The 13,676-nt window shown below is 41.3% G+C and overlaps 2 protein-coding genes across 2 annotated transcripts; both read left to right on the forward strand.

The window, feature by feature from the left end:
* Nucleotides 1-543: 543 nt before the first annotated feature.
* Nucleotides 544-2,925, forward strand: LOC118333341 (serine/threonine-protein phosphatase 2A catalytic subunit alpha isoform-like). The gene is made up of 7 exons (XM_035668933.1): nucleotides 544-782; nucleotides 1,196-1,405; nucleotides 1,519-1,692; nucleotides 1,770-1,859; nucleotides 2,276-2,437; nucleotides 2,528-2,646; nucleotides 2,770-2,925. The coding sequence occupies exons 1-7, from the start codon at nucleotides 681-683 to the stop codon at nucleotides 2,840-2,842; spliced, it is 930 nt and encodes a 309-aa protein (XP_035524826.1). The 5' UTR covers nucleotides 544-680; the 3' UTR covers nucleotides 2,843-2,925.
* A 1,264-nt stretch (nucleotides 2,926-4,189) lies between these two features.
* sfxn1 (sideroflexin 1) lies at nucleotides 4,190-13,618 on the forward strand. The gene is made up of 11 exons (XM_035668932.1): nucleotides 4,190-4,342; nucleotides 6,111-6,280; nucleotides 7,192-7,362; nucleotides 7,813-7,911; nucleotides 8,031-8,106; nucleotides 8,455-8,540; nucleotides 8,718-8,845; nucleotides 8,991-9,040; nucleotides 9,297-9,346; nucleotides 10,602-10,649; nucleotides 10,844-13,618. Exons 2-11 carry the CDS (start codon nucleotides 6,117-6,119, stop codon nucleotides 10,938-10,940), a joined length of 969 nt encoding a protein of 322 aa, XP_035524825.1. The 5' UTR covers nucleotides 4,190-4,342; nucleotides 6,111-6,116; the 3' UTR covers nucleotides 10,941-13,618.
* Nucleotides 13,619-13,676: the final 58 nt, after the last annotated feature.

Raw genomic sequence — 13,676 nt, forward strand, 5'->3', positions numbered from 1 at the left:
ATAAATATATATATATATTACTCACCATTTATCTAATCAACCAGTGAATGTTGTTTTTCGGTGAACTCTTCCAGGTCCGTCCAGCAGGGGGCAGAACACCCGGCAACACCAGCACTTTTTAAAACAACCGACACGCTTAAAAACACAACCCTAACAAGCTAAAGGAAGATTATTTTTTAAAATATATATATAATGGACATATACATAACGTTATATTGTAAATATCTCTCTTAAAGGGCCCACCAGGGGTGCCATGACGTAGTTATGATTTGTTGCTCAGCCTCGCTTTGGATCGGAGTTGGCAGCAGGGTTGGGTCTGTAATTTATCTCCGCTGTAGTTTCATTAGTCTCTCTGCGACACTAACGGCGAGCTGTGTGTGACCTCGGTCGTTCAGCGAGGACAACTACATCGTTTTTGTGTTTGTTTGTTTTGGTTTTATTTTGTATCATGTGAAGTATAAAAAAAAAAAAAAAAAAAAAGAAAGCCCCACCACAAACTGCCCCAGACTTCAGCAGGCAGTTGACGCATTTTCGCGGAGGGGGGTGCACACACACACACACACACACACAGCAGGACACACACACACAGACAGACACAGTGACCAGAAGAGACGTAGCTTGGGCCATCAAGAGGGAGTAAAAAAAAGCTGGTCGGCTCGTTAGCTGACAGCAAACCAGGCATGGACGACAAGTCATTCACCAAGGAGCTGGACGGATGGATTGAACAACTGAATGAGTGCAAACAGCTGTCAGAGAATCAGGTCAAAGTCCTGTGTGAAAAGGTAAGGTTTGCGCATGAAGGCTATCTGGTAGCATTAGCTTTTACATCGTCAGCTAGATTGCATGTGGCCCCCCTTTTGCTTTTGGGGAAGCACACCATTTGACTGCTGCTGCATGCAGTAGTACATTGCTATGGGAGACCACAGCCAAGAAGATGGAGGGGCATGTCTGCAAATGTTTTCCCTAGCTACGCCCACTCTTGGTGCCTCTTCACCACTGGAGTGCACTGGCACTACCATAACAAGCTGTATAATAAGCTGATGTATCCTTCTAAAGCTGGAAATAGTCATTTTAAAAAAAGGTGCATATTCAGTTGTTTAATATAAAAATAACCCCAATGCTCTCCTGCACCACACTGTACTGTGTTACCTGTTAATCACCATCATCCTGTGTTTTCTTGGTCCTCCATTTAAAGGCCAAGGAGATCCTGACAAAGGAGTCCAATGTGCAGGAGGTGAGATGTCCGGTGACAGTCTGCGGAGATGTCCATGGTCAGTTTCATGACCTAATGGAGCTGTTTAAAATTGGGGGGAAGTCTCCAGACACTAACTACCTCTTCATGGGAGACTATGTCGACAGAGGATACTATTCTGTGGAGACAGTTTCTCTCCTGGTCTCTCTGAAGGTAAAAGAAATGTGCCACTGATGCTGTCATTAACTGGCATTTAGAGTTGGCGGGCAGTGATTCACGGCGGATTATTCTTGCATTTTGTTTTAAAAATAAGTTTTTCTTCCTAGGTGAGGTTTCGTGAACGAATCACAATTCTCAGAGGGAACCACGAGAGCAGACAGATCACACAAGTGTACGGCTTCTACGACGAGTGCTTAAGGAAATATGGAAATGCCAATGTTTGGAAGTACTTCACAGACCTGTTCGACTACCTGCCCCTCACCGCGCTGGTAGACAACCAGGTAAGGTTGTGTGTTCAGATGTGGCGTGTGACATTAAAGCACAGATACAGTCGTTTATTTTCTCTTTCTTCTGTAAGATCTTCTGCCTCCATGGAGGATTGTCCCCGTCAATAGACACACTGGAACACATCAGAGCGCTGGATCGCTTGCAGGAGGTTCCTCACGAGGTAAGTTCGGTCCAAGTAAAGTACAGATTTGACATTACAGGAACTTCTCTTAGAGGCACCTTTTAGATGGTTCATTATTCTGTGAATTACTGCCATAACATATGAGGAGGTGATGGTTGTTACACGATTCCCCCGCTGTGCTCCAACAATTTTACAATTACATCATTATCTGCTACACATTCATTATGAAAGTTTATGCGTTTTGTTTTCTGGTCTTCATGATACTGAGCAGTTGAATATGTGGAAATTGTTGTGGACATTTTTCCTAGTTTTCTGATAACTCATGGCTCAAGTGATGAATCAAAAAAGTAAATCAGCAGATTGATAAGTAATAAAAAATTATCTTTTGTTGCAGCCATTGAAAAATTCTGCAGACAGACAGACTAAACATCAGTGCGGTTTCCTCCATGTTTCAGGGTCCAATGTGTGACCTGTTATGGTCGGACCCAGATGATCGCGGTGGCTGGGGCATCTCACCCCGTGGCGCCGGCTACACCTTTGGGCAGGACATTTCCGAGACTTTCAACCACGCGAACGGCCTAACTTTGGTCTCGAGAGCCCACCAGCTGGTGATGGAGGTACTTTACCTTTTTGTTTATCCGCTGATACACTGATTCTGTTTCAGGTTTTGACGTTATAGGTAACATGCAAGTGATGTCTTGATCTAGGGTTATAATTGGTGCCACGACCGCAACGTAGTGACGATCTTCAGTGCACCAAACTATTGTTATCGTTGTGGAAACCAGGCGGCAATCATGGAACTTGATGACACATTGAAATACTCCTTGTAAGTAAAGTTTTTTTTTTCATATAAATACATTTAATTTGGGCTTTTTCTCTACTTATTATCGGAAATAAAAAATCTCAAAATGTGATTTGATGGAAGTGTCCTGCCCTTTGTCTGCCTCAGCCTACAGTTTGACCCTGCACCACGCAGAGGAGAACCCCATGTGACGCGGCGAACGCCAGACTATTTCCTGTAAAAAAAAAAAATCACTGGTGAGGATGACTACACAGAGGCTTGAGAAAAGAAGTATTCATAACCACATGGACCAAAAAAAAAAAAGTGCCATAATTCACAAAACATAAGAAACTATCACAATCTACCACTACCCCTTCACAACGTTTTCCTCCTCTGTGCATGAGTTTTATATGCTAGAAATGTTGCCACTTACGAACAAATACGTCAAGATACCCTGCTGTTTGTCAGGACAGATGAATAACCACTAACGCTGAGATAACAACTAAATGTAAAGTATCTTTATGTTAGGGTATTAATGACAATGACGACCATGAGTGTGTTGCCGTATACAGTATGTAAGCTGCATCTTTCACTTGGCATGGCCTCAAATCAAAAGGTTGCAGTAAATATATAATGTTTTGTTTTTTTTGTATTTTTTTTTTTGTAACTGAAGCGCAACAGTTTATTTTGTGAAGTGAGATGATAGGGTTAGACGTCGGAAGTCGATCTGTTCTCTTTGCACTTTTGTATTTGATTTTTATCACATGGCACAGACAAACTATGTTCTTTTTTATACCCTGTTAAAGTGTAAGTAGCTATCTTTCTGCTCTGCCGTCTCTCACGGGACTTAATGTAATTCATTTAAGTAGGTACAAATGACATCAGTTGTAAAAGAAATAATAACTCAATGTTTTGCAGCCACAGCTATACAAAATAAACACTGAAGTTGCTTCGTCATTTATTTCCTCTAGGTACAGTTTGTGGCAATATTTTCTCTCATCAGTCACCACTAGATGGACACAGACACCCAAAGTCAGCACTGATGATTAACTCTTAAGATAATCAGCCTTTCTGTGACGGAAATGTTCATTTATTGGTGTATTTATCTTTATTAGAGGCAAAGATTTGGTGTACATAAAAGTCTTTTTAAACATGAAAGAGATAGGAGTGATTGTAGCCCAGCCATGAGGGAGTTGGTTTTATTTTATGTATTCTTCTGTATTATTGCTTGTTATAAACACTTACACTTATCCACAAAACATTACTCTCACCTATTAATGTCAGACTAGTGAATCCCTGTGTGTGTAAATCCAAAGTTTCACCAGTTATTAATGATTTACTGCCTGTGAGTCAACTCTGCGAAAATGTCAGAGGGTTGACGGATGTAGTGCGCAGGTCGCTGCTCAAAATAAAAGCCTCCTTTCAAGGACGAAGTCAAATGAAACTTAAATCACCACCTCTGATGTTTCCCTAAAGATTTTTTTTTTTACTGTTTTACTGAAAACTAAAAAACATGCATTTCCAGGTTTTTCTCATTGTCCACCTATGGTTACACCTCCAGTCTTTCCCAGTGTGCATTGCTTGCTTTGAGGCAGGACTTTTATTTTGTCAGCGGGGCTCCTGACACTGGGGGGATGTGGCTCTTTGTGCTCTGTCGCTGTGCTGACGCTGCTGCATGTAAAATTAGCTGTCTGCAGCCTTTCAGGGACACCTCTTGCGGACCGCCGGAGCCCACAGTGCAGTAAGTAACCTGTCCGTATCAGTGGTTTTATTGTAAAGAATCAACCGAGACGTCGACACGGAGAAGAGCAGCTTGCACTTTGTGTGTCTGAGTGGAAGAGAAACTGTCATTAGACGCGTTTGGGCTCCTTGAGGCATCCTGCTGGATGTGTGGATGTGGCAGGCTGATACTAGTTGAATCTGGGGCGCACAGCTGGATCATTATCAGGATGGGGGGTTGGACAGATGTGCCCAATTAGTCGTGTTAAAATGCTCATACTTGGATTTCTATTGTTTGTGAGAAGGTCTTTTTTGTTGAACCGCTGTGCTCCGGAGGATGCACCTCCAGTTACAGTCCAGATTTGACTGGTCTACGTCGGGTTGAGACAATTAACCGTATCCAGTCACAGAGCGTGTTTACCCCCGCGACCACTCACCAGCTTTACACAGTGTAAAAGATGTCAGACACACAGGAAAATGGAGGTTAAAACATCTGCAATGAGATGCTGCATGCATGCAGCGTTAGTGTGTGATACATTGGATTGTGAAGAGATGCTGGTTAATGTGTAGACACGCAGGCCCCCCTTTGATTGGTTGAGAGAGAGGGCAGAAGCGGTTGAGGGTGTATGGATCAAAGGTCAGTCCAAAGTTCAGACCTCCGATATCACCCTCATTAAGTATTGTATCAGTGCCCTGCAACCTCTGCTCAAACCAGCTCATGCAGCCATTTAGTGTTTTATTGGATAAGTTCAGAGAAGGGGGGGGTGTTTTGTTGTCATCTCGTGAGAGCCCCGTGGACTTTAATTCAATTTAAAGAGACAGCACGTCTCCTGCGTGCCACAGTCGCCTGAAATCGAGATTTGCCTGTTTTCTTGCCAATCCCAGCAGCCATCTTTGGTGCAATTTCAGGTGGAGTTTCATCATGCTGCTGCAGATCCTTGCACAGACTTGCTGCACCTTGGCGGTCACAATATAGTCTGTGTTGAACCTTGAAATGGTTAAAAAAACCAGATCAAACTGGGTTGCATGGACCCACACACAGTGAGCATGCTGCATGCACATCCACAGAGCTGATGTTTTTGAGTGCAGTGTCTGTGCAGTGGCCAGTCTTATCCGGTTTAGGACTGAGAAATCATAAATGCAGAAAAGTTTGAATGAAATACTCACCAGTGGTAGTGATAATAAAACCCTAAAATATTGCATAACCTACTCTGCTTTGCTCACTTCACCCTGATACAATTTGTAGTTGCTTGATTCCAAATAATAAAGACTTTGTTTCACTGTTCACACATGCAGAAGGGCTTTGTCGCTCTCCGAGAGCTGCTTTTCAGCCACAGTTTTGGAGGTGGGGGGGTTGGTGCGTGCCCAATGGGCCTTTGCAATTTAGTGCCTCACACCCTTGTGTCAGGTCAGTCATCGCCATAGCAACAATATGCTGAATAAGCAGAATGGACGTACAGAAAAAAGGGGGCTTTATTTTCACGAGTCCTCCTTCACTGACTTGTGTCTGCAAAAGAAAACAAGAAGTAAAAGGATGTTACTCCCGGGGTGAGTTAGGCTCAGGGCCCAGGAATCTCTGGAATCCAGCAATCTCAGCTCAATACAATGCAGTCAATAAACACATTTATTCTAGATTACTACTACTATTTTTATCTCTGATTCTCATTCCTGCTTCCATTCATTTACTCTAGAAGACGAAGACCGAACGTCCTTGAACCTTAAAGCATCACTCCTACATGCTGACTGTTTCCTGATATGATTTATAGTATTTATACTTTCCTTTTCCACAGATAAATATGGCAGCAGAGCTATCCACTTCCATAAACATCAAGGAGCCCCGGTGGGACCAGAGCACATTTGTAGGTCGGGCTAAACATTTCTTCACCGTCACAGACCCCAGGAACATCCTCCTCACCAACGAACAACTAGCTCATGCACACAAAATCATCACCGAGTACAGGTAAAGCAGTTCACCAGTATCAGGAAGTATTCAGAGCTTTAAAGGGGACATATCACACTTTCTCTTATCTTCTGTCCTATGTATGTTTTAATGTTTACATTAATATTAATTATTTAATGTTTATAAAATGGTTATAAAACTCTCAGGCTTCAGACTGCTGTAAATAGCCGCGCAGCTAGCCGTCATATTAGCTGACTCTGCCCGACCTGGGAGGTTGGGAGCATCTGCGCTCCCGGCGGTCCAAAGCTTGTGTACTAGAGGTATAAGCCCCAACACTCCCCAGTCTGGGGAGATGAGAGGTGGTGCTCACATGGACAGAGCTTCCAGGTCTGTCTTAAACCTGTATTCTGTGTAATGGCCAGCAGGGGGCAGCTCCATTGGCTGCAGCAAAACACAGATACAATGGAGTCTTATGGAGAAATGAGCCGACTTCTCACTGGATTTAATAGCTCAGTAAACAGTTTCCTAATGATTTTATGGTCACAGTTGCTAGTGTCCAGTCTTCTTCCATGCAACACAATGTTAATTTAATACATTCTGGTCCAATTTAGAATAAAATAGACTGTATAGCAGGGTATGCTTTGGGCATTGCTACCTTTTATGATTGACAAGTCATTCAAATTACAGAACTCAGATTAAACTGTCAAACTAAGTAGTGCTGATCAAATACGAATCAAGGTTCTGTTACTGCGTGGCCTGCGAAAGTGGGCTCATAGGGAGGGGGGCCTTAAAGAGACAGGAGCTAAAACGGCTTGTTTCAGACAGAGGAACTGTGGGGGCTGCATTAAAGACCAGTGTAAGATAACTGTGAATCATACAAAGCTACTCTAGTGGAGTCCCAGAATAGAAATAAAGAGCTGGAAATTAGCATAATAGTGGCTCTTTAAATGTAACCTTTTACTGTCTTTTAGACAAGGTATAGTCTCTCCAGGACTCACAGAAGATGAACTGTGGAAAGCCAAATATATTTTTGACTCCGCTTTCCATCCTGACACTGGGGAGAAAATGATCCTGATTGGTCGCATGTCGGCGCAGGTTCCAATGAACATGACGATCACTGGATGCATGATGACCTTTTACAAGTAAGAACTTTTAGAATTTAATGATCACTTTGATACACTCACACACTTTATACATTTAACTATTTATACACTACTGCTGCTTCTAAATATATTAACATCAATAGGCCTTTTACACAGGAGACATTTTGACATGTCACAGTAGGAAAAACAAAGGTGTAAATAATGAAATTCATGATGGCTCAATGACATTTAATTATTAGTAACACCTGTACTGCTCCCACTATCCATTAGTGTTCCTTGCATTTTTGCTTTTTAATTTATTACTTAGACGTGGGAAGGAAAAAATTTGTTTGAACCTAGAAATCCATGTTTTTAATCTTTTAAACGCTTTCTAATAAAAATAATATTCATACTAACTAAAACCAGAAAATACAGTTGTACAGTAACACATATAAAACACAACCTTTTCTTTTGTGTCCTGGTTTATGACTAATGTTTGCGATCTTGTAGAACAACTCCAGCCGTGTTGCTCTGGCAGTGGATCAATCAGTCTTTCAACGCAATAGTCAACTATACCAACAGGAGCGGCGACGCCCCAATCACAGTCAGGTAAGGGATTGAGAGATTTTGGCACTGACACTGGCTCATATTAACCCTTTTAATTCAATCGTTTTTGTGTGGACAGTTGTCTTTTTGCGTGATGTGACCGGTGACTCTTTTGTTTGCAGTCAGCTTGGCACAGCTTATGTGTCTGCCACCACAGGGGCAGTTGCCACCGCTCTAGGACTAAATGCACTAACAAAGGTATCAGTTCATCTAACCCCATTCTACATCCTCATTTTAATGTATCAACCTCAGCCGCATGGGTGTGCTGACATGAAGTTAGCTACGCACAAATAGTCTCTTTGTCATAGAGGAGCCGTATTATTTACAGGGTCATGCCCTGGTATCAGCATGTTTTCCTGCAAGCTTTTATAGTGACTTTGTGCTACATGTCCTGATGTATGGTAGAAAAGCCTTCATGCACAGCATCTGAAATATAACCTAACGTAATGTCAGACTTCCACTAGTGTGAAAGGTTACATCGGTTCTGGTATCAGGTTACATCATTTCTTCCCTCCTGTTTTTTGTGCCTCCTCTCTCCTGCTGTAGCACATCTCACCCCTGATTGGACGATTTGTTCCTTTTGCTGCTGTAGCTGCTGCTAACTGTATCAACATCCCCCTGATGAGACAAAGGTAAGGAGGACATGCAGCAATAAGCAAAGGGCCTCATGGTTTTTTAAGCGATACACAATAGCTTTGACCTTGAGAAGACAACACTAATGGTGAAAAATGGCCCTGAAAACAAAGATTAAAAGGTAGATGTAATAAAATGTCAACTGGATAACACTGTTTTTGCCTCCGTGTCTTTAGAGAACTTCAACACGGCATTCCCATAACAGATGAGAATGACAACAGGTTAGGAGAGTCGACAAAAGCTGCACAGCAGGCTATCTCTCAGGTTGTGGTCTCCAGAATCCTCATGGCTTCTCCAGGAATGGGTATGAATAACATAGTAATATTTGTATCATCACTTCAATTAGACACCTGATAAAAACAAAATACGTTTAAAACCACCAACTTGTTATGTGTTTTATAATTTTAGTTGAAAATGCAATATGCGGTGATATTTTTATGTCTTTTCAGCTATCCCACCGTTTTTAATGAATCATTTGGAGAAGAAGGCATTCCTGAGGGTAGGAATATTTTTTTGTGCATATTTTTTAGTACATGTGCTGCAGGAACATACTCAACACCAACTTGCAACAGCATGGAGGTTTAAGTTAAATGGTGGGAACCTCATGTCTCACGCTGCGTCCGCTACTCGGTTTTCTTTTAGCAATCACACATCAGAGGCATGAAAAGCGCTGAGGACATGAGGCCACTCTAGTATGGGAATTCACCATTGCTTTTGTGCCCCTCATTCGTTTTTTTTCTGCCTGGTCTTTTCAGAAGTTCCCATGGATGAGTGCACCTATTCAAGTCAGCTTGGTGGGATTCTGGTGAGTTGTCAGAGATGGCCCACCTGATAAGCGCCCATGTGGAATTCCTTTGAAATTTCAACCTAATTTCTTACAACAAGCATACGAAATGTCATTAATCCCAGGATTTATGTGACTTTAAATGTCGCTGTTCAAGCTGTTGTGAAATCCCTCAAGAGGAATGTGCTCATTTGATTGGTTAGTTCCCCAGATAGCATCACACTGCTCTCTCAACCCATCTCACTGCACACTATTGCCAGAGTTCAAGGGCTCTACACTTTTTACTATTAACAGTGTCTGCAGGCAGAGTTCTACAACATTTTTAGTAATTTAAACAAACATGTCACAGATTCTGTCCTGTCTTCCTCTAAAGGACTGTCCACATGTCCTCCCATGTGTTTTTTTGCTGATGTTTTCCTATCTCCACTTAGCTTCCTTTGACTTCAGAATGACCCATTGCAATAAAATCTAACATTCCTTTAGTTCAGGAGTGTTTTGAGCAGCACATCCTGCCAACTAGGACACACACACAAGAGCAGACCTGTTGTAGAGGTGGGCGATATGTCATGAGACAGTATACATTGGTCATCCGTCATAGAGTTTCCCAATCCCAGCATGTTAGCCACCAATTTGGCCCAGACTGAAACATAACTATGTGATGGATGCAGATTCATTTTCCTTTAGTGCCAGTATGAGGTTGAGATTGGATGGACTTGAAACTGTCCCCTCAGGATTATAATAACCTTGGTGACCCCTTTACGTCCCATCTAATGCTATTATCAGGTTAAAAGTTTAAATTGCGCAATACTTTGGTTTATGGCCAAATACTTGAAAAACTAATGACATTCCCATCAGCCTCAGCTATCCTTGTGTTGAGCTAATTATTAAATGTAAGTATGCTAAGATTGTGAACATGGTAAACATTACAACTGCTAAACATCAGCATACTAACATTGTTGTTGTGAGCATGTTAGCATTCTGATATAGCATTTAGCTCAAAGCACCGACGTGCCGAAGTACAACCTCAGACATACTATAAGGCTATAGACTCTGTCTTATTTAAAGGGTCAGTATGTAAGATTCAGGGGTCTCTATTTGCAGAATATGGCAGGTAATAGTCAAAGGTATTTTTTATTATTGTATGAAAATAACAATAATTGTTTTTTGGTTACCTTAGAATGAGCCACAAAGAGCAGGTCCTCCGCCACATTGAACCCCCATGTTTCTACAGTAGCCCTGAAAGCTGTATGTTTCATAGATCTGTGTTTCTTTTCAGCCTGGTGTTTGCCACTCCGCTGTGCTGTGCATTGTTCCCTCAGAAGAGGTGAGTGAAACATTCAAAGTTGACACTGAGGTAGTGGTGGTCTGTCATAGTCACAGAGCCTCGCCTTGTCCATAGCTGAATATGTGCAGAGTTTGCATGATTCTTGTCTGCCTGATAAGTTGCGTAATACGCCTACAGTATATGCATTTGACCCATTAACCACTGCATGTCTCCCATCCCTCCCCCTGACCCAGCTCTATGTCAGTCAGCCGCTTGGAGCCGGAGCTGCAGGAGAAAATCCGGGCCAACCACCCAGGAGTGGAGAGGGTCTACTTCAACAAAGGGCTATGAGCGTGCAGCCCCATCATCCAAACACTGCCATAACCCAGCTGCAGGCTCAGTCCTCGCCTTTCTGCCAGCCCTCCTCATTCAGTGTGCCAAAGTTAAGTTTGTGTCTCCTCATTTCCACCAATCGAGATGGATATCCGAGGACTCCCTCTCTCAGTCAGTCTCTTTGTGACAAGATGTTTGCTTATGTCAATGTGATTGTTGATTTTATTGTAACTGCTAGAGAAGATTTTCTCTGACTGGGCCGGATGAAAAAGTTAGTCATGACAGATACTGTACAGTGGCCCGTGTAAGGTTGTTTTACGTGGACATTTTCTTTCTGTGCAGTATTTTTATTATTTTTTTTACGTTGGTGACTTGTCGATCCTATGTCACCGCCAAAAAAACATTTTCATTCTCTCCTACCTACGAGGTTGGCAGTCAGCTTATTTCTCACCATTATAATTCACCAGTCAAAGACCTCTGCAGTTCATGCATTTGCCAAATCTGTCCTCACATCTTTTTAGACCTCATCAACGATTACGACCTCCTACTCTTGACAATGTTATTTCAAAGAATGGCATTCACTTTAATTCACTTTTTGCCAAATGAGTGACATTCAGTGAGGCCTGTTGACATCTAATCATAGATCTGAAAACAATTCTCCAGGGATTCACCCTATAAAATGTGATGCTATGATGGTGGCAACCATTGATGGGCCGACACGGTGCTATTTGATGTCTTAATCAGTGTTTATCATACTATTTATTCTGCTTGCCAAACATGCATGAACAAACCACTCCTCATACGGGCATCATAGGATTTAACCCATAATGTACAGAAAATAAATGTTTCTGTATATTTAGTTGCACCGAGGCTACACTCAAGAGAGCTGAGCGGTGGTGACAAAGTGTTATTAATGATCACTTCACACTGGTTCTCTTACCTAATCCTTAATCTCAAATAGTTAATCCAGGATATTCATGATCACAGTATTTGATACCACCAAAATTCAACAACTCATTCATGCCTTACACAGACCTTTACGGTATCCATCTTCTGTACCTTAATGCAGCACCCTAAGAGGTTTGAGTATTAGCGCACAAGACATTTTAGATTCATGTGGCAGTTTTATCATATTGTCTTTGAGGTATTAAGAGTACATTAATATATACATTTGGAGTCTATGTTGGATAGATGTTCGTATTGGGGCAAAAAAATACCAAAAACATTAACAAGATAGTATTTTTTTAAGGCATGGAAATATAGAGATGGATCCATCTGATCAATATGTGTTTTAAATATGACTTTTGCCATTATGAACCTACTCTGTGGACTCATTAACAAACAACTACACATTTCAATTCAGTGGCGCATACAGGATTACTTTGACCTGCGACTGGTCAGTTTGAGGAAAGTTCCCAGTTAAAATATGGGATCATTAACAACCTCTGGCTCAGTATTTCTTTATATTTTGTTCTTAAAGTGGGAAATACGTATGTAGTTATTACATACATTTACATCAGCACACACTGTCACATAACTCTGATAAAGCAGGTGCAAGTGTCGTAACTTTTGTTCTGTTCTTGTCCTGCAGTAGTCAGTATTCAGATGATAATAACCTGTCTGGTATGTGTGAACACAGTCGGTGTAAATTGTGTTGTGTGGGTCCGACACCAGGTGGCGTTCATCCAGAAGGCAGCCATGTTGTTCTGTAGAGAGTTGATGGCGTTTGTGTGCCACAGCGACTGTATTTTACTGTGTGGAGTTGAATTCCAGGCCAATATTACACCAGAGAGACTGTACAGTGAGGTGCCAGATTTATCACTGGACATTTTGAAAATCAGGGACGAGAGTGAAAAAAAAGATGGACTTGAAGCCACAAAACAAGCAAATCTTCAACCAACTTAAACTTAAAAAACTAATTTAAGATCCAGTGTCTTTAAATCATTTGGCCCAATAAATGTTTACATGTCAAATTTAAATACACGATAAACACTTGTGAACACTGATTTGATTTAATTGCATTTTTTGCTCATTATGGTGTGTAATTTCTGTAAGGTGTATTAATGTTTAATATAATGTAAATCTACTTACATATATTGTTGTACAAGTAACTTTATTTTAGATCGTCAGTGTTTCCGGAGAGATTTGTTGGAGTTGGAGCTGTTCCCTAGCTGGTTTGAAGTGAAGTTTGTTATTCTAGTGTTCAAGGTAACTGAATGTAGCATTTTCCAATTACAGCTGTTTGCGTGTGTTAGTCCAGGAAAGCACAAACCTTGTAACATATTTCAAAAGCTGCACATTTTTAGAATTTGTTAAACCTGTTCAGTTTCCTGACCACAATGCTTTTCAGTGCATCCTTGATCAGTGAGGGAGTAAGAATAGATGAGAAGTACGAACCTTGCCCTGTTGTAGACATTATTTCTGATAGTTATTCTGTTGACTGTATCTAATGAGAACTAACACAAATATTAAATCAACTCCCTAATAAATAATACGTTCACAAGCTTCCATCTACCAAATCCAATGTCATTACAGCCAAAGCGATACAAATCGACTCAAGAGGAATAAGTCATTTACAGTTTGCATTAATTACAATGAATATTTTTAAAAAAGAATATTAAGACAAAAATGGTATTTGATTGTTTTGCAGCACATTGGAGTGATGTGATGTTTCAACTAACTGGATGAAATAAAGTTGATGAAATCTTGTGTCTGGGTCTTCAAACCATGTTTTGGTGCAGCCGACGGCTCCGC

This window comes from Morone saxatilis, unplaced genomic scaffold, assembly GCF_004916995.1.
Source record: "Morone saxatilis isolate NCDOM2014 unplaced genomic scaffold, NCSU_SB_2.0 Contig22, whole genome shotgun sequence".
Taxonomy (NCBI): domain Eukaryota; kingdom Metazoa; phylum Chordata; class Actinopteri; family Moronidae; genus Morone; species Morone saxatilis.

Coding starts and splice junctions, on each gene's coding strand:
- sfxn1 (XM_035668932.1), top strand. CDS start 6,117: ATGGCAGCAGAGCTATCCACTTCCATAAACATCAAGGAGCCCCGGTGG. Junction 8,107..8,454: donor GACTAAATGCACTAACAAAG/GTATCAGTTCAT, acceptor CTCCTGCTGTAG/CACATCTCACCCCTGATTGG. Junction 8,541..8,717: donor ATCCCCCTGATGAGACAAAG/GTAAGGAGGACA, acceptor CCGTGTCTTTAG/AGAACTTCAACACGGCATTC.
- LOC118333341 (XM_035668933.1), top strand. CDS start 681: ATGGACGACAAGTCATTCACCAAGGAGCTGGACGGATGGATTGAACAA. Junction 783..1,195: donor TCAAAGTCCTGTGTGAAAAG/GTAAGGTTTGCG, acceptor CTCCATTTAAAG/GCCAAGGAGATCCTGACAAA. Junction 1,860..2,275: donor TGCAGGAGGTTCCTCACGAG/GTAAGTTCGGTC, acceptor TCCATGTTTCAG/GGTCCAATGTGTGACCTGTT.